Source organism: Lissotriton helveticus, chromosome 2_1 (assembly GCF_964261635.1).
Source record: "Lissotriton helveticus chromosome 2_1, aLisHel1.1, whole genome shotgun sequence".
NCBI lineage: Eukaryota > Metazoa > Chordata > Amphibia > Caudata > Salamandridae > Lissotriton > Lissotriton helveticus.
Genome location: NC_136059.1, coordinates 1,684,797,650 through 1,684,816,555, shown reverse-complemented (window position 1 = coordinate 1,684,816,555; position 18,906 = coordinate 1,684,797,650). Strand labels below are relative to the sequence as shown.

The 18,906-nt window shown below is 48.0% G+C and overlaps 1 protein-coding gene across 1 annotated transcript in view; it reads left to right on the top strand.

The window, feature by feature from the left end:
- The first annotated feature begins 3,034 nt into the window (after positions 1–3,034).
- The window catches only part of SNX30 (sorting nexin family member 30), a 244,521-nt gene continuing 228,649 nt past the window's right edge, over positions 3,035–18,906 (top strand). The window contains exon 1 of the mRNA XM_078676636.1: positions 3,035–3,420. Within this exon, the coding sequence (XP_078532762.1) occupies positions 3,217–3,420 (204 nt within the window). The 5' untranslated portion in view covers positions 3,035–3,216. The remainder of the gene's footprint in view (positions 3,421–18,906) is intronic.

The window sequence follows — 18,906 nt, the reverse complement described above, 5'->3', positions numbered from 1 at the left end:
ATTCTTTACATATCACAAAGACACTCCGATATGAGATGATAATAATAATGCCCAACTCTACAGATTTTTAGGTCTCGCCTGATCCGGCGCATGTGCTGCCCTGGTGAGACTTGTAGTAAGGGGGCTTCAAAAAGCTCAACACACGCTTTTGCCTGTGACTTAAAGCTTGTGGTTACGTACACAGGCGCCATCTGGCTTTCCTCTCTCGTCATGACTCATTAAGTGCATCGCTCGCGGGCACCCTTACAGTGCACGATCCCTTTCACAGCCGCGCAGCCGCATCACTTTCAGGGCCGCGCAGCCAAAGCTTGCTATTTTAATTAGCTGACACTTGACCATACTTGATAGCTCGTCTTGGAACCATCAGAATACACCAAAAGACTGGCACTGTTGAAACCTTTAAACCCTTCTTTTTAGTCCCCATTTCTGGCTTGCGCTGTGATCCTTACAGCCGCGAACCCTCTGTAAAAGGCATGTGCAGCGCCTCGAGTATCACAGGAAACAGATAAGCGCAGACATTACTAGCTGCAGTCACCGCCATCCAAACTTCCCACACTATTCACATATACCGTTCTCGAGCACTTTCGTGGTCATCAAAGCACCTCTCTGATGTTCGAGTCACCTCACAAACAGCCTTTGTTGACAGTGACACTCGGATGTAACGTAGCTATGCTGCTGCTATCTGTGCGCAGCTCCTAAAAAAATGTTAAATTGCGACAGAATATGTCACTTCAGGCAAACCATGTTCAGCTAAGCAAAGTAGCCCTTCTTTCAAAGGCAGTATTACTCATTTAACTAAATAAAAACACCTCATACACCCTTGGATGCATTCTTACTCACAGGCTACCGCCTACATTATTTCACGCTTCACATCTTTATTTGCAAACAACATAACTAAAAAAATACCATTTACAACGCCAGTTCCTCTAACTTTCGTTAATGGAATACGGACTGCATTGTAAATGCTTGTTTTTTTTCTTCTGGCTTTGCACCATCTGGCAGGATGGGGTGTTGCCTCCTCTTGTTTGCCCTCATTGCCCCACCCTTTGGTCACAAGCAGGCTGAAGCGGTCGCCATGGGGTCCTGTTTGCAGCGGAACAGATTTCAGTTGCTCATTCTGCAGATGAGTTTCATGGATACGAATTCCCACGTTTTGTTGTGACTGGTAAGATTTATTGTTTAACTTCAATTCGCTTCCTCTATTTAGCCACTGCAGGAATGCGCACATGCCTCCACCCCCCTCCATAAACAGAAACCACGCCTGCCCTTGGCAACAGGTCTGGAATAAAGACCATTGCCCTCATCTCTCACCCTGGAGACCGGGAGAAGTCACAAAGATGTTCTGTACAGTCACTTAAATATTAAATAGTTGTATTACATTGTTTTAAAGAAGAGGCTATACTTCAAATTTACATTCCTGCCTCATACTCAGGCAACCACACACCTTCTCACTTCCCTCATACACTGACACAACTAAACCTATGCCTGGAAATGCTGCTCTGAGCTAAGCCAGCTCAAAATCTCTAAACTTCAAAGGAACACAGTGCTATTGGACCATACACACCATCATTCTCCATGGAGCCATCTCCTCTCCACGCTCACTATGCCAGCCACTCTTTACACACACCAGTCTTTGCTCCAGCTCTTGGGTAACTAATAGACGTCTGTTATTCAGTGTCAATATGCCCCTTTGCGGGTGAAAGTGCGCTTTACAAATACACTTTATGTTATGTTACTATGATGAACTGCCCCCACCTAACAATAAAAACTATAACAAAAAAGCTTTAGAACAGGGAGGGAAAATGCATAAACAAAAAAACTAGAACACATTTTTGGTGTTAATTCTGGTTTTTATTAGGGTACTTCAGTTGTATATAATGTTTTCTAGGTATATATAAGGTGACAAAAATGGTTCTAACACTTTTTTTATTATAACCTATAACTTTTAAACATGCTGCACAACATTCACAATGCTCTACAACACATATTAAAAACGTTAACAAAGCCAATAGTTCTGTCTAAACACTTATAAGGCCCCAAAGGCGAGACCTATTGGCTATGTCAATGCTTGTTTCACTTCTCTTCTCCACCAACCATGCCAGCTCAGAACCAAAACTGTACACAAAATCTTAGATTAGACAACTCAGTGCAGTAACAAGCTAAGAAGACACTTCTTCATCCAACACAGTGCTACGGGCTGCGTCCCATAACACGACAACAACACCTCAGTGGCCATCACACACAAACATTGAAACACTTCCCACATAGGATCAAAACAAAAATAACTTCCTGTCAACCACACACTCTCCATGGTGTGTAGCATGCTACTTGTGTAGAAAAGTGTTTCAGCGTGCCGATAGGTATATTTATTTAATGCGATTTTTATATAGCGCGAACATTACCCAAAGGTGTCAGATCAATGGACAAAACAACCATTTGCGTTACATAAGGATTTTGGATTGCATGAGTTACATAAAAGATACAAACAGAAAAAAATGCAAATGTACAAGTTGTAAGGTCATTCAAGGAAAAGATACAAACAAATGAAAATTGCAAATGTACAAGTTGTAAAGTCACTCAAGGAAGAGATACAAACGGAAAAACTCAAAATCACAAGGGGGTAGTAATCGCAATATAAAACGTTGCAATACAAGGCGTTACCTTTTTACTGATGGACTGTATGAATATTCTGTTGGGTCGCAGCAGTAAACAAGCATTTCTTCTTTCAAAACTGAAGGCAATTGAGTTGAACCCTGCAAGCGTCACCTGAGAGCTGCCTGCATCCTGGCGGTAGACTTTCTAAGATAAAACAAAAAGAAAAACAATGAATATTCTGGAGGACAAATATAAAACATCCATTGAAGCGGGGAGAAATGGTAAGCATTGTTGTTTCTCGGTTTAATTTAAAAAAAAAAACGATTTGGCCAGAAGTTTGACACCCAACTGTGGAACTCTGGGGGTACAGGCAGCGGGGTCGGAGGGGTCCCCGGTGTCCCGCAGCAGGGCTGCTTCCTGCCGGCGGGGGGAGGGCAGGAAGGGGCAGGCCGCGGCGCCGGTGCAGGAGGAGGAGCCCGGCCGCCGTCAGTCGCTGCTGGAGCGGCCCAGCCTCTGCCTCGGTCTCCGCGCAGACTCTCCCTCTCTCAGGCGGAGGAGCCCTGTCGCTGCCCGGGGAGACCGCGGCCGGACCGTCCGCCAGGGGCTCCCGCCGCCCCAGCCATGGCGGGCTCGGGCGGCACCCCCAAGGCCCTCCCCAGCTCGGGACCCAAGGGGCTGCACGACATCCACCACCCGCTTTCGTCGTCCTCCTCCACCACCTCCACCTCCTCCTGGGGTGTGGCGGCCGAGGAGCCCCCCGAGGGCAGCCCGCGCCCCGCCACCAGCCCCGAGCTGCTGCTGCACAGTGGGGGCGCCGGGGACAAGGTAAGGGATGCCGCGGGCAGGTGGAAGTGTGCGGGGAATCTTACTCCTGCCCTCGCTGACTGTTTCTAACCCCAGACCCGTTGATGGATCACGTTTTCCAGCCCCCGCTCCCACGGCTGCTTTCACTCATTCCTGAATTTCCTTCCAACGCTCTAGCTGTTCCTCACCCCCTGCACTATGCCCTGTCACCCCCTACCAGTCCCCTGTCACCCCCTACCAGTCCCCTGTCACCCCTACCAGTCCCCTGTCACCCCCTACCAGTCCCCTGTCACCCCCTACCAGTCCCCTCCTACCAGTCCCCTGTCACCCCCTACCAGTCCCCTGTCACCCCCTACCAGTCCCCTGTCACCCCCTACCAGTCCCCTGTCACCCCCTACCAGTCCCCTGTCACCCCCTACCTGTCACCCCCTACCAGTCCCCTGTCACCCCCTACCAGTCCCCTGTCACCCCCTACCAGTCCCCTGTCACCCCCTACCAGTCCCCTGTCACCCCCTACCAGTCCCCTGTCACCCCCTCCCAGTTCCCTGTCACCCCCTCCCAGTTCCCTGTCACCCCCTCCCAGTTCCCTGTCACCCCCTCCCAGTTCCCTGTCACCCCCTCTCAGTCCCCTGTCACCCCCTCTCAGTCCCCTGTCACCCCCTCCCAGTCCCCTGTCACCCCCTCCCAGTCCCCTGTCACCCCCTCCCAGTCCCCTGGCACCCCCTCCCAGTCCCCTGTCACCCCTCCCAGTCCCCTGTCACCCCTCCCAGTCCCCTGTCACCCCCTCCCAGTCCCCTGTCACCCCCTCCCAGTCCCCTGTCACCCCCTCCCAGTCCCCTGTCACCCCCTCCCAGTCCCCTGTCACCCCCTCCCAGTCCCCTGTCACCCCCTCCCAGTCCCCTGTCACCCCCTCCCAGTCCCCTGTCACCCCCTCCCAGTCACTCCCTCCCAGTCCCCCCTGTCACTCCCTCCAAGTCCCCTATCACTCCCTCCCAGTGCCCTGTCACCCCCCCTGCGTCCCCTGTCACCCCCCCTGCGTCCCCTGTCACCCCCCCTGCGTCCCCTGTCACCCCCCCTGCGTCCCCTGTCACCCCCCCTGCGTCCCCTGTCACCCCCTCTGCGTCCCCTGTCACCCCCTCTGCGGGGTCCCCATCTAAATCCGCGTGGCTGCACAGCTTGAGGGGCGACATCTCTTTTAAACACTTGTTTTCTTTATTTCTGCCTTTGCAAGCTAGCTCAATTTCGCAATAGGGTATTTTAAAGTGAGGCCTTCCTTATCAGCAGCAACTACTTTATGTTGAACCTCCGAGGCCGCAGGTGGATGGATCATGTGAATGGCATGCGTTTGTATAGTGCTTGGTGTTTCAACTTTCCGATTCGAAGCGCTGTAAATAGCAGCTGTTGCTATTGCCTAACTTGTTTGTGCTGGTTTAATCGACCTCGAGAACATGATAAGCCGAGTGAGCCAGGAGGTTGAACAGATTTCTGTTTGAGTGGGTTTTATTTCATACTTCTTGGCTGCACAGCGGGTAGTGGTAACCACCATTCTCTTTATGATTTACCGGTATACTTGTTTGGCCTTTGCTTTGTCCTTTAAAATAATCTCCAGTTGGCTTTCAACTCCAATACAATGTACTGTACGAAGAAAGTGACTGTTGTCCCAAAAGGCCCAGGACAATATCACGGTCACCCTGTATGCTTCGTTTGGTGTATTTTGCGCTTTTCTCTTTGCTGCTGAAAGAAGGCGAGAGCTGAGCACTAAAATACTTTTCCAACTATGAGTCGTCGTGAAAACCACCTTCAGGACAAAGGTTCATTCAATTGACAGTCAAAATCTGAAAGTTGGTACCTCTTAATGTGCTTTCCCCTGGCACCCTGCCAGCGATACATGGAGATGCCAACACTGGTTCCAACGCAGCGTAGCTACGCCGGTCAGTTTGATGTATTGTGTAACATAAACGGCAAATTAATAATAATGGTTGTGTGCAGGTAGTACACACCTTAAACTAAATTGTCTCTTGACACTGAAATAATATTATTAGCCATGCAACCCCAATCACCCCTCACACTAAACACCAAATCCCGCGTTTTAATTTTTGTCACGAAGGGCCTATGAACTGAAGTGTAAATAAAGACATATTATGAGTGTCCAGGTATATGGCACCGTGGGCTTTAAGTGGGCCGGGTTCCTTCATGTCTCAAACCTCGTAGTATTTAAAAATGGACATTGAAACGTGTGGCTGTAGGCTATATTTTCATGTCCTTACCTCCAGGGAAATCAGTGATCTGTTTCTGAACAATACTTGTAAAACATATGGTAATCCATGTCAACGATTTATATCCTATTTATATTTCACGTGTTTTTGTATCTTGTATTTCCAAAGAGTACCTTTTCCCACGATGCTGTGATTCTGTATTTGTTTCTCGCAGCAGTTTACTCTTGCATAGTGTACACTTAAACTGAATCACCTCCTGGTGTTTGTAACATTGACACTGTTAGCTCTGGAGTTGAGGATGAAGCCAGTGCACATTTCTCACAGTGCCTGTCCGTGGGTCATAAGTGTTCCAATTTCACGGCCATCCAATCCTTGGCCGCTCTGCAGAGCGCATGTAGCTATCGTCAAGTATTCTAGCTGTTATTGTGATTCTGTGGAAATGTGGGTGAAGACCCACAGTTGTTGAAATATTGTCAATGCGGACGTAAAAGAAAATGCAGTGCTTGCAGGTGAATGGGTGCATTGTGTGTTTGGGTTGGGGAAGTGAAGTGAAGTGAAGACGATTGGAGGTAGTAGTACATTCAGGAAGGAGAGAGTGAAAAGAGGGTGCTGAAGAGGAAAGAGTTGTAAGATATGTTGGTGGGCGAGATGTAGGGAGAAAAAGGGAGTACATGTCCAATAAAGTGATCATAACAGGAGTGACTGAGACGCTGAAGACCACTGCCCCTTCCACAGGCCTCAGAAATGTTTAAATACGGATCGGGTGGCACACTATGGAAATCACAGAAATTTAGTTTATCTTTAAGCACTGCCCTTAATTATGTAGGGTTTGCCCCTTTTAGAGACCCCTCACTTCTTCCATCCCACTTAAAGCCAGGTATTATGGACCTTAGGAAGGTAATAGGCTGTGTCTAGAGCAGGTACTTAACCCACCAAGCTGTTATGCCAGTTATTAGATCTAAAAACTACGTTCCTGGAAGTTTCAGTTACTTTGGAACCATGTTCAGGAGATGATGCAGCACAAGTAATTACAATGAGAAGGTGTTCATAGTGTGACTGATCCTTGGGAATTCGTTTTTAAGTTCAAGTGATGTTTTCCTTGCTTTATTCTAACCTTTGTTCCAGAATTTATATCCGAGGACACGAGCGGTAGGCAGTATGAATAATTACCGTTTTGGCAAGGGCTGCACTGTACAGAGTATGGCCGAATTCCCCAGTCAGGGGAGAATCGTTATTTCCCTGCTTCAAAGAAAACATGTTGAGGCCCCCTGCATTTCTCTAAATAAAATGGCAAAGACTGAACATACGCAGACATCTGTGTGGAAAAGAGCAGTGTTGAGGTGACCAGAACACATCCAGTCAAACCAGTCTGTAATTGCACGTAGACATCTCGTACACATCTAGTTCTGATTAACGCACAGTCACTTTTCAAAAAGAATAAATGTTGCATCCTTCAATGGCATTAGGGGAGCGCAGTAGAGTTTACCCAAGCTACGGTGTCTACTTTAGTAATGCATAATAAACTTCTTTCCCCGATTCATAAAGGGGGGGGAGGGGTCAACTCTAAGAGATGTATAAATTACAGCTTGCTAGGGCTAACTAGAGCTATTCTAGTTGAATTGTTGCTCTAGCAGTCTGTGCATACTGTAGGTTAAAGCCATATTGGGTCAGTTCAGCCTTTCATCCTTCTGAAGACATCAACTGAATGCCATTGAATTGTGTAATGGTAACGCTTGTTATTTGTAGTGCTGTTTAACTGAACTGCAGCTAGGTAGGAAACACACACTTTCATTGCATCATTCTGCTGACTGCAGAAGAATGTCCATTAGTATGTGGATGGTTGCTGAAAATGATGTCTAATATTGTATGACTTTTTTGCATTTTAGTTTTAAAATACTTTGAGGCATTCAAGTCCATTAAAGTGCGAAATGAAAGATACGAAGCAGTGTGTTCAAGCATAGAAGTTTTTTAATATAAAAGGTATGCAAATAAAGAACATTACGTTGTGCAGAGCAATCAATGCGTGTAAGGCATAAGATAGAGTGAATTTGTAGCATAATATCATTAAGATTCAGCAAGCTGAAGCCATGAAGTGTTAGCATTTAGATTGCGACAAAAGCTAATATGACATGTGCATGGTAAACAAGAAAACAGCGAATAAGTGTTTCGCTCTGCGGTCTGGAAACTTTGTATAGCTTTTTCAAGGTTTGAAATGTTTCTGGTGGTCTTATGACTGTGCTAATAATAATTCCAAATTTGGAGAGACGGTTTAGCGTGGTAAGGCTGGTTATTAGCCTCGGCAACCGTACATGGGCGATCTCTGGATTGATTGTGTTAGTTACCTATCTGAAAGACTACGGCAGGAAAATCTATTAAAACATGTCAATCATGTCTGCTGAATAGAAAGACGGCAGTGTCCTGTGCATTCATTGTGTGTGCGAGTAATACAAGCCACAATGGCTACCATGACAGTAAAGTAATCCCCAGTGTCCACCCATGAGAGGTGAGCTGCTGAATGGCTTCGTATGGCTGCTTGTTGCTTTTACTGTTGTAAGTGTGGTCCATGCTTCTTCAAATGACCCTACCACCTGCTAGAAGCAACCTGTCAGATCCTGGAGAATGGCTGTATCAGAAAGACCCTCTTCTACAATGGAAGGCTTTGAGTGTTACATGCTTTGGCTTTGAGTGTTACATGCTTTGGCTTGCAAAAGTGTAAGTCACTCGCTGTCCTTGTATTCTGTCTGATCTAAAATTTGTACCTGTGTTTTTGCGAGGGACTTGGCGTTTTGTCAGTTTCTAATTTTTATTATAACCTCCCCTGCATTTTATTGCTCTAATCCGTGTATTAATGCATATTTAGCTTTTGGATATGATTCAGTTAACCTGCATTTTAGTTCCCTTTTAGGTCTGGCGTAAACAATGACCTTTTAATTTTACTAAAATTATACTTATAGCGGCTTTCAGCCAGCCCTCTTCATCTGTTCCCCGTTATTGTGTCATGCGCCCACTATAGCATGGAGCAGTAGGAGACCCCGCCTCAGCCATTGGCTAACATCACTTCGCGTGAGGCCCTTTTACAAGGAGGACGTTCACATTCAAAGTAGTTTCCTTCAGTGCCAGGGAGTACAATGGCAATATTCTCTCTTTGAGACGAAAAATAGTGTTTGCTTTTAGTATATGTGTGTGTATATATATATATATATATATATATATATATATATATATATATATATATATATATATATATATATATATATACATATACAAGGGCCCGTCAGGTTCCACGACAATTGTTAAAAAAAATATCAAAACAAGCCTTGACAAAGCCAAAAGACTGGCAGCCAACACCAGGTCTGTTTGCTTTGCCGATGCTTGTTTATATTTTCAAAGTCCTTCCTTCAAGGGGCTGTTCGTTTTGCGGTTCAGTGGCCCGGAAGCTGTGAACTGCAGAGTGCAATACAGCATAAATCTCTTAACCCGTACTGTGTATGCGAAAGAAGAGTATCTCGCGCTCGTCCGTTGGTTGCTTGAGTGATTGGCGACCGGCTGAACTCATTTCCCATTGAGTAACTGCTCGGAAGCTCCTCGGCCGTTGCTGATGTCATGAGGGACTGTAGTGTCTCGTGCACGGCTTGCAGAAGCGGCTGGTGTCTGCTTTGTTCTGCAAACGTACCGAAGGCATTCTAGTAAACTGTTCTCTGCAAGCCGAATTCGTCATGTTCTGATGTCACGTGAACAAATGGCTCTAAAACACGCATTTTTTTGCACCAAAACTCTTCACGGATTCCTCCCTCCAAGCGTGTAAACAGGACAATAGTTTTATTTAGTTTTTTTTTTTACATGCCCCCCCCCTGACACCATAATCAGCAGTACGTTTAGCTAAAATTGGAAAAGTCTAAATGCATTGATTAATTGTCGCATTAAAAATTGGTCATAACCGTAAAGTTTTAGTTCTGGCATCAGACAGCCTAAGCTATTAATTGCTGCTCGTTGTCAATAGAGATGGGCAGTGGGTCGGGCCCTTTCATCCCCTGGGGCTCTGCATAAGCCCCCTTCAGCCATTGCGTCAGGAAAGTGTCTGACAGATGTACATTTTTTTTACATTGTGCTTTTCTAACACAGTCTGAAAGTGCACACTTTATCTGTTAGGAAGAGGCACAGAAGCAATAGTTAAAGTCAGCAAAGGCTCTTATGAAGAGGGACAGCCTCATGCCTTGCGAGACAGGAAGAGGTCTCGTGCTTTAAGTGACTGCAGAGCAGAAGTTTTCAAAGAGACGTTAGGAAATGCAGTGCCTTGAACATCCAATCTCTGAAAATAAAACCTCAGCCCCAGCATACATGTACTTTACATTCCAATAAGCAGTTCGAAAAGCATAGCATTAGAATTAACTAGTAGATATGTATTTAGTTATGATGTTGCACCTTGGCCTAACCGTCAACCCCACCCCAAAACGTGACCCGCCACTAGCTCTGAACCGAACCACGCCCTAACTCCACCTTTTGTTTTCAAACCTTCCAACCAATACTGCTTTGGGTTCTTCAGGCTGGCAATGCGGTGGCAAATTGGTGTCTAAGGACTTTTAAATCTCCCACCTCAAAATTTTAAAACACACTGCATCTCTTTGGTGTAGTACATTTCTGCCTTCTGGTACTCCTCGACTTGACTTATCAACGTTTTTTTAAACTGTAGAGTACAAAATATTTCAAAAAAACCTAAGCGCATGATGTATTGAAATAACTGTCCTTTTGTAGTCCTATTTGCACAGTCACAATGCATTAAAGTTTGAAATTACTTCCCCTGAAGTCATTTCAAACTTTAATGCGGCTCTAGGCTCATGGCGGCCCTGGGCAGGGAGCGTAGGTAGGGAGCCCCGGAAGATGGGGTCCGGGCGGGGTGGAGCACGGAGGCCAGTGAAATGGGAGGGGGTCTGGGTGTTTGGAAGTGGCACAGAGTCGGAGGCCGCCAAATCCCTGCCAGGGGCCGCCACGCAAATATGTATCCATCCTCAGAGGATTATTATATTAAGGATATATATTGGCGTGGTGGCCCCTGGGGTTTGGTGGCCCTGTGCAGGTGCACAGCTTGCACATGCCTAAGGCCGCCCCTGATTACTTGTCTGACTTTCTATCTTAACCGCATGAGTGCGGGCGGAATTCCGCTCGTACGCGGAGATTTTTAAAAGCGCATATTATGTGACGAGCTGGGCTCGTCATCAGCGTGCGAGGAGGCTACGCCATGACGAGCCCAGCTCGTCATCAGCGTGGAAGGGGTTAAGTAGGTTCATACGTCCTGTTCCTTTTTAGCCTTGTGTGTGAAGCTCCTGTGTAATACCCTAACGGTGATGGACTGTTCTTTCACCAATATGCCGGCAACATCCAGTAGTACAGTAAGACTAATTGCTATAATAGTTCCAACACCGTGAAGGAAATTCAAAGCTAGGTGACCACAATGAAGCATAGGCTGAGGCCACAGAATAGAGTTGCTCCTGCTGTCTTCAGATGGCAGGAGTTGCCTACAGAATCGATAAATCATCTCAGGCATTGGCCTCGTGTCCAAAAACTGCAGCACCAGCAAAATCCCTTGGTTTTTTACTTAAATAGTTTCTCCACCTTGATCTTCACATCAAAGAGATGAACAAAAGCACCCAATTCCAATTCAAGTTGACTTTAATTGAAACCCTTTCTTCCTAAACGAGGCCTTAAATTGGAGAAATCGGTTCTAGTTCTATTGCACATCAACCATGTTGATGTGATACTAAGAGTTCTTCCAAGTCTTACCTAACCCTTTTCCAATTGGTCCTCCACGCCCAATCCTGCATGTTATTGAATACAAAACTAGCAAAGCCAAGAGAGGTGGTGTTGGCCACCAACTTTTGGGCTTTGTCACTGATTAAGTCATGATCTTTAATAGATGTTGTTGGGGGAGCTGCTTCGGACATCATCCAAAAAAGAAACACACACATACTTTGGCTAAAAGGAAGCATGTTTTTTTGTTCTTAAATCCACTCATTGCCATAGTGCCCCCCTGGCTCATAAGGGAAGTAAGTACTTTATCCCTTGTGAAAGGGAAGAATGTTGTTACTCACAGTGAGGTTAGCCAATTGCTGAAGTGGCCTGATTGATTGCTCTATGCTATGTTGGGGGGGGGGGGGGGAGAACAATGTGAATGACACAATAGCTGACCAATGGATGGATGGATGGATAGGTTTTTATATAGCGCAATATCACCGCCAGGTCTCAAAGCTCTTTGCATTGGGAACCCGTCCTGGTTTTTCCCTGTGAGATAGCCCCTACTGGGTATCCCCAAGGTGAAAGCCAGGCATCCCGCCGCGGGGGGCCGTAGTGGAGATTAAGCAAGCTATTGCCCAGAGTTGCAGAGTGTGAACCTGTGATTCGAGTAGGCACCGAAGCGAGAATTACCGAGTCCGTGGACATTTTGGGCTCAAGACCCTGCCGCGTCGGGAATTGAACCCTGGTCCCGGGTCTGATCTCAGCGTCCAGGTCTGCCTCCTCTAACCAGTGAGCCACACTTCTCCACTCCAATAGATTAAGAGGGATGCCTGAAAGCCCCTAGAAGTAAGTATGCAATACATATAATTTTTTAGTAAACTCTATAGGTCTTGTATAACACCAGCCCTAAAGATTTGAGTACCATAAACCTGTTGTTAAATGCTTAGGTTGACTTTCCTTGAAACGTCACTCTTTGTACAAGACTGCTTACAACAGACACAGGGTTATCGACTGTAATACCCCCATATTCTGAAAAACTACTGGCAAGAAAAGCAGTTCTCCCTATCCAAGCGTACCCGTGTACTTGTGGGAAGCACTGCTTCACTCCCTTTCAGCTGAAGAATTGCAGGCGCTTGGTGTCTGACATTCCATTGATAGTACTGGTATGTGGAGGAGTGTGGCTCAATGGTTAGAGCGGCAGACCCTGATGCAGAGTTCTGGCCAGGGACCAGGGTTCGCTTCCCGCCTCGGCGGGGTCTCGGGCTCAATTTCCTCAAACCTGTTAAATCTCGCCTCGGTGCCTATTCTAATCACGGGCTCCACGCTGCAACTCTGGGCAATAGCTTGCTTAGCCTCCACACCGGCCCCGCCAGCACTAAGGAGGCCTGGCTTCACCCTGGGGGTGCCCAGGACACTTCACAGGGAAAGCCAGGAGGGGTTCCACAGCGGTATGAGTATCAGCGCCAGGAAGCCGAATAGGCGACACCGCAAGGTGACCGTCTGGTGACAGTGCGCTCTATAAGTACCATGACATTTACATTTACATATGTAAGCAAAATACTTTATGGTTGAAAATGGAGCCTGAAGCGCTTTCCAAGCCACATTCGTTCCCCTCCCTCTTTTTCAATGTCATGAACAGAAAAAAGACCCTAGGTGGCCTTATGTACACACACCCGCCTGTGGGTCTTGGAATTGCCTTCACAGCTTTTCTCTGCACTTTCCAAACCTTGCATCACGTCCCATCCGGCAGTATGCTGCATTTATTTACATGCAGAGAGGCTGACGGCATACTCTTCCAACCAGTGATTACAGAGAAGAGGTGGAAACAGGGTGTTGCTGAGGGAAAACTTGAGGCTGAGTTTTCAACCAGGAAGGGTACTTATGGTTATAAAAGAGCTCAGACAGCGAGTTATTTTTAAAATGAAGGTTGAGATCGGAACAGCCTCTATAAAAAATCTGGTTAAAATTGAATCGTGAAGCAATGGCCCTTTGAGAGGAAGCATCGGTCTCAATTCTTTTGTGATCTTTAAAGTATAAATGTGTAGCAACTTTGTTCTGAATTCCCACTCTTTGTATGTGGTAGTGGTTGTATGACCGGTAAAAACATTGCATGCCTTTACAATGCATTTTTACCTCGCATCTTTTTTTTAGCACGCATATGCTTTTATCTCGGATGCCGTTACCAAGCATTATTAGTAAAGCACCTTTTTATTTGTGTATGTTTTCATTTTTAACTTTTTTGGGGGGGAGACCTCACCAAACCCCCATACTTAAATACGTGGTAAAGTCCTGCGTGGTAAAGGCTTATACGTGGTAAAAACTTATGTGATAAAGACACTGCGATGTAACAAACCCGTTGTAAAGGGGTTGAGGAAGTTGCACCACCAAACTACTTCTCTGCCTGCTTGCTGCGTAGTAAGAATTGAGACAAAATGTTTTAAATATTTGATAAACCATCTGGGGTTGTGTTCAGAGATGGACCTATAGTTTTGCCGGACGTGGCGAAAATCAACACGTTAGTTACTTGATATGAATATTAAACTCTTAAATAATTTCACATAGTTGCGAGTTTACTTGTTAATTTTCCTCTCAAGTGATTAAAAACTGCAGCAAAGACAACCTGAAAATTCAACATGCCTCCCTGCACACACCAAATGCAGCTTGCACATTTCACAGGTTGTCTATAATTGATCGCATGCCTGGACATGTTTGAGTGTAGGTGACATGTTTGTGTCCTTATTCGGATTGCGCCACAGACTGACCGAGAGAAATGAAATGTAATTATGCAATTGAAAGTTGTGCACTGTAGCAGGTGTCACTTTTCACAATTGCCTGTCCTTAAGGTGTTCTCTTGGTTTTCGAGTTTTGCGTTCCAGTGTGACCTCTGCCCACGGCTTTCATTACATAACAAACTGCAACAAAATAAAAACTAAAGAGAGTAGGCATCCAGGGCTGGCTTTAGGGCAGTGCGACTGGTGCGGCCGCACTGGGCGCTGACCTGTGGAGGGGGGCGCTGACCTCAGATGGGGGCGCTGTGTTTAGTAATAACTTATGATTGGAGAAATGAGGGGCACAGTTGTCTGGTGGTAGTGAGAGAATCAGAGGAGGCTGTCATGGGTGTAGGGACACCATAAATGATTGTCGCACCAGACACCACCAAAGCTAAAGCCAGGGTTGGATTGGGATTGAAAATCGGCCCGGGCACGCCCCCCCCAAAAAAATCGGCCCACATTTGCATAATCACTCCTCAAATCACTGCTATGGCGTAATCATATAAAAAAAAATGCACGCGTTAGTTTACAGTGGTGAAACAAGTTAGGCCACTTCTACTCAGGCCCCCTACCCCCACTAAGTATGTGCACACATTAATGGGCCGGCCAGCGAGACAAAGGGAGTGACACCTCTTGCCTGTTGCTAAACGGAGGTAATGAGCGCCCATCTGCGTCTAGAAAGGCCACTCTGACACCTACTGGGCCGCTGGCTGTATTCGAACAATGGAGACTGTGCCCAAATGGCCACCCCAGACTGCTAAAAAAAAGACGCCCACAGCAGCACTCGGACACTGGCCCCTCGGGCATTGTCCGAATGCCCGCGTTGCTAATCCGACGCTGGCTAAAGCTGGCCCTGAAGGAATATGTAAACCAAAAGTGAGTTTGAACAACCCTTGCTAAGAAGCTTTCCTTTTTAACCATCAAGTATTTGTGCAGGAAAGTTAAGTATGTGGATGTAAAAAAGAAACTATTGTGGCAGACCTGCCCATAAAGGAATATCGTATAGGTGTCCATTTGCAGAGAGAAGGGGGTGGGGCTTTGGTGAGGGGGTGGGACTATGGCGATGGGGCCTTTGGATCCCTGTCTAAACAGCCACTGCGACCCTCCCTCACATCACTATGGAACCCACCTGGCGCCACCTTCCTTGTCTTTGGAGCTTTTAATTGGATCCCAGAGGTGTAGAGCATTCACACCTGGGCTAGCAACCACTTTGCCCCAAGGTTTCCCTCTCCCTGTGCGTTTGAGCCTATTCACCATGTTGCTGTGTGATGAGGCGTGAAGCTGTGTGTCACACCACAGCAGTTGGAACTCCTCTTGAAGTGTTGGGCAACCATGAGTAACCTCATTTTTGATCCCAGGTCAGTCTCATTAGGTTTGATCTATAAGCATCGACCTATTGTGGACAATACCATACTTGCAGTTAGCTTTGGCTGTACCTATTGCTTACCACTGGCTGGCTTTGTTGTTCATCTCATTTGCTTTTTAGGTTTTGCCTAGCGAAAGCTGCGCTCTGCGCAGCTTTTCGCGCAGGCGAAATCCTGTTGAGAACTGTAGGGTGCTTTGGGTCGGCCCTCGTCATTGATTGGCTGGCTCCGTAAACGGAGCCGTGCCATTGGACGAGGGGCCTGTCCGTCAATGCCGGACCAGACACGGGGGCGTTCCTGACATTCTTTCCCTTTTGCCGACGTCACGCGACGCCGGGAACGCCCCCGAGTCTGGTCCGGCATTGCCGGCACCTCCCTTGCTCCCCCTCCCGCTTGTTTTGGTGCCCGTCTTCTGCTCCGGCCGGCCGTCGTCAGCTCTCTCCTCCCCCTTTCCCGCCCCCTCCCGCTTCTCTCTGATGCCCGCCTTCCGGTGAGACACTGTGATGAATGCCACTGAAAGCCCTGGATGGACTGGGCTGGGTCCGGGTCAGTCTGCTCGGTAGTGGGCTGACTAAAGCGTGAACGCTTGAAAACAGCTTGAAACATTGAAAGAACATATTTGAACCAGCCTTTGACAATAAATTATGACGTAATGCAGCTAACACAAATGTAACGTGTGAAACTGCAGACTGTTATGTTCAGCTAGAGTGGAGCTTCAGAGTGGAGCTTCAGAGTGCAGAGTGGAGCTTCAGAGTGGAGCTTCAGAGTGCAGAGTGGAGCTTCAGAGTGCAGAGTGGAGCTTCAGAGTGGAGCTTCAGAGTGCAGAGTGGAGCTTCAGAGTGCAGAGTGGAGCTTCAGAGTGGAGCTTCCGAGTGGAGCTTCAGAGTGCAGAGTGGAGCTTCAGAGTGCAGAGTGGAGCTTCAGAGTGCAGAGTGGAGCTTCAGAGTGCAGAGTGGAGCTTCAGAGTGCAGAGTGGAGCTTCAGAGTGCAGAGTGGAGCTTCAGAGTGGAGCTTCAGAGTGGAGCTTCAGAGTGGAGCTTCAGAGTGGAGCTTCAGAGTGGAGCTTCAGAGTGGAGCTTCAGAGTGGAGCTTCAGAGTGGAGCTTCAGAGTGGAGCTTCAGAGTGGAGCTTCAGAGTGGAGCTTCAGAGTGGAGCTTCAGAGTGGAGCTTCAGAGTGCAGAGTGGAGCTTCAGAGTGGAGCTTCAGAGTGCAGAGTGGAGCTTCAGAGTGGAGCTTCAGAGTGCAGAGTGGAGCTTCAGAGTGGAGCTTCAGAGTGCAGAGTGGAGCTTCAGAGTGGAGCTTCAGAGTGCAGAGTGGAGCTTCAGAGTGCAGAGTGGAGCTTCAGAGTGGAGCTTCAGAGTGGAGCTTCAGAGTGGAGCTTCAGAGTGGAGCTTCAGAGTGGAGCTTCAGAGTGGAGCTTCAGAGTGGAGCTTCAGAGTGGAGCTTCAGAGTGGAGCTTCAGAGTGGAGCTTCAGAGTGGAGCTTCAGAGTGGAGCTTCAGAGTGGAGCTTCAGAGTGCAGAGTGGAGCTTCAGAGTGGAGCTTCAGAGTGCAGAGTGGAGCTTCAGAGTGGAGCTTCAGAGTGGAGCTTCAGAGTGGAGCTTCAGAGTGGAGCTTCAGAGTGGAGCTTCAGAGTGGAGTTTCAGAGTGGAGCTTCAGAGTGCAGAGTGGAGCTTCAGAGTGGAGCTTCAGAGTGGAGCTTCAGAGTGGAGCTTCAGAGTGGAGCTTCAGAGTGGAGCTTCAGAGTGGAGCTTCAGAGTGCAGAGTGGAGCTTCAGAGTGGAGCTTCAGAGTGCAGAGTGGAGTTTCAGAGTGGAGCTTCAGAGTGGAGCTTCAGAGTGGAGCTTCAGAGTGGAGCTTCAGAGTGGAGCTTCAGAGTGGAGCTTCAGAGTGGAGCTTCAGAGTGGAGCTTCAGAGTGGAGCTTCAGAGTGGAGCTTCAGAGTGGAGCTTCAGAGTGGAGCTTCAGAGTGGAGCTGCAGATTCAGAGTGGAGCTGCAGATTCAGAGTGGAGCTGCAGATTCAGAGTGGAGCTGCAGAGTGGAGCTTCAGAGTGGAGCTTCAGAGTGGCGCTTCAGAGTGGAGCTTCAGAGTGGCGCTTCAGAGTGGAGCTTCAGAGTGGCGCTTCAGAGTGCAGAGTGGAGCTTCAGAGTGCAGAGTGGAGCTTCAGAGTGGAGCTTCAGAGTGCAGAGTGGAGCTTCAGAGTGGAGCTTCAGAGTGCAGAGTGGAGCTTCAGAGTGGAGCTTCAGAGTGCAGAGTGGAGCTTCAGAGTGGAGCTTCAGAGTGCAGAGTGGAGCTTCAGAGTGCAGAGTGGAGCTTCAGAGTGGAGCTTCAGAGTGCAGAGTGGAGCTTCAGAGTGGAGCTTCAGAGTGCAGAGTGGAGCTTCAGAGTGGAGCTTCAGAGTGCAGAGTGGAGCTTCAGAGTGGAGCTTCAGAGTGCAGAGTGGAGCTTCAGAGTGGAGCTTCAGAGTGGAGCTTCAGAGTGGAGCTTCAGAGTGGAGCTTCAGAGTGCAGAGTGGAGCTTCAGAGTGGAGCTTCAGAGTGGAGCTGCAGAGTGGAGCTTCAGTGGAGCTGCAGAGTGGAGCTTCAGAGTGCAGAGTGGAGCTTCAGAGTGGAGCTTCAGAGTGGAGCTTCAGAGTGGAGCTTCAGAGTGCAGAGTGGAGCTTCAGAGTGGAGCTTCAGAGTGCAGAGTGGAGCTTCAGAGTGGAGCTTCAGAGTGCAGAGTGGAGCTTCAGAGTGGAGCTTCAGAGTGCAGAGTGGAGCTTCAGAGTGGAGCTTCAGAGTGCAGAGTGGAGCTTCAGAGTGCAGAGTGGAGCTTCAGAGTGCAGAGTGGAGCTTCAGAGTGCAGAGTGGAGCTTCAGAGTGCAGAGTGGAGCTTCAGAGTGCAGAGTGGAGCTTCAGAGTGCAGAGTGGAGCTTCAGAGTGGAGCTTCAGAGTGTCAGAGTGGAGCTGCAGATTCAGAGTGGAGCTGCAGATTCAGAGTGGAGCTGCAGATTCAGAGTGGAGCTGCAGATTCAGAGTGGAGCTGCAGATTCAGAGTGGAGCTGCAGATTCAGAGTGGAGCTGCAGATTCAGAGTGGAGCTGCAGAGTGCCTTCAGAGTGGAGCTTCAGAGTGGAGCTTCAGAGTGGCGCTTCAGAGTGGCGCTTCAGAGTGGCGCTTCAGAGTGGCGCTTCAGAGTGGAGCTTCAGAGTGGAGCTTCAGAGTGGAGCTTCAGAGTGGAGCTTCAGAGTGGAGCTTCAGAGTGGAGCTTCAGAGTGGAGCTTCAGAGTGGAGCTTCAGAGTGGAGCTTCAGAGTGGAGCTTCAGAGTGGAGCTTCAGAGTGGAGCTTCAGAGTGGAGCTTCAGAGTGGAGCTTCAGAGTGGAGCTTCAGAGTGGAGCTTCAGAGTGGAGCTTCAGAGTGCAGAGTGGAGCTTCAGAGTGGAGCTTCAG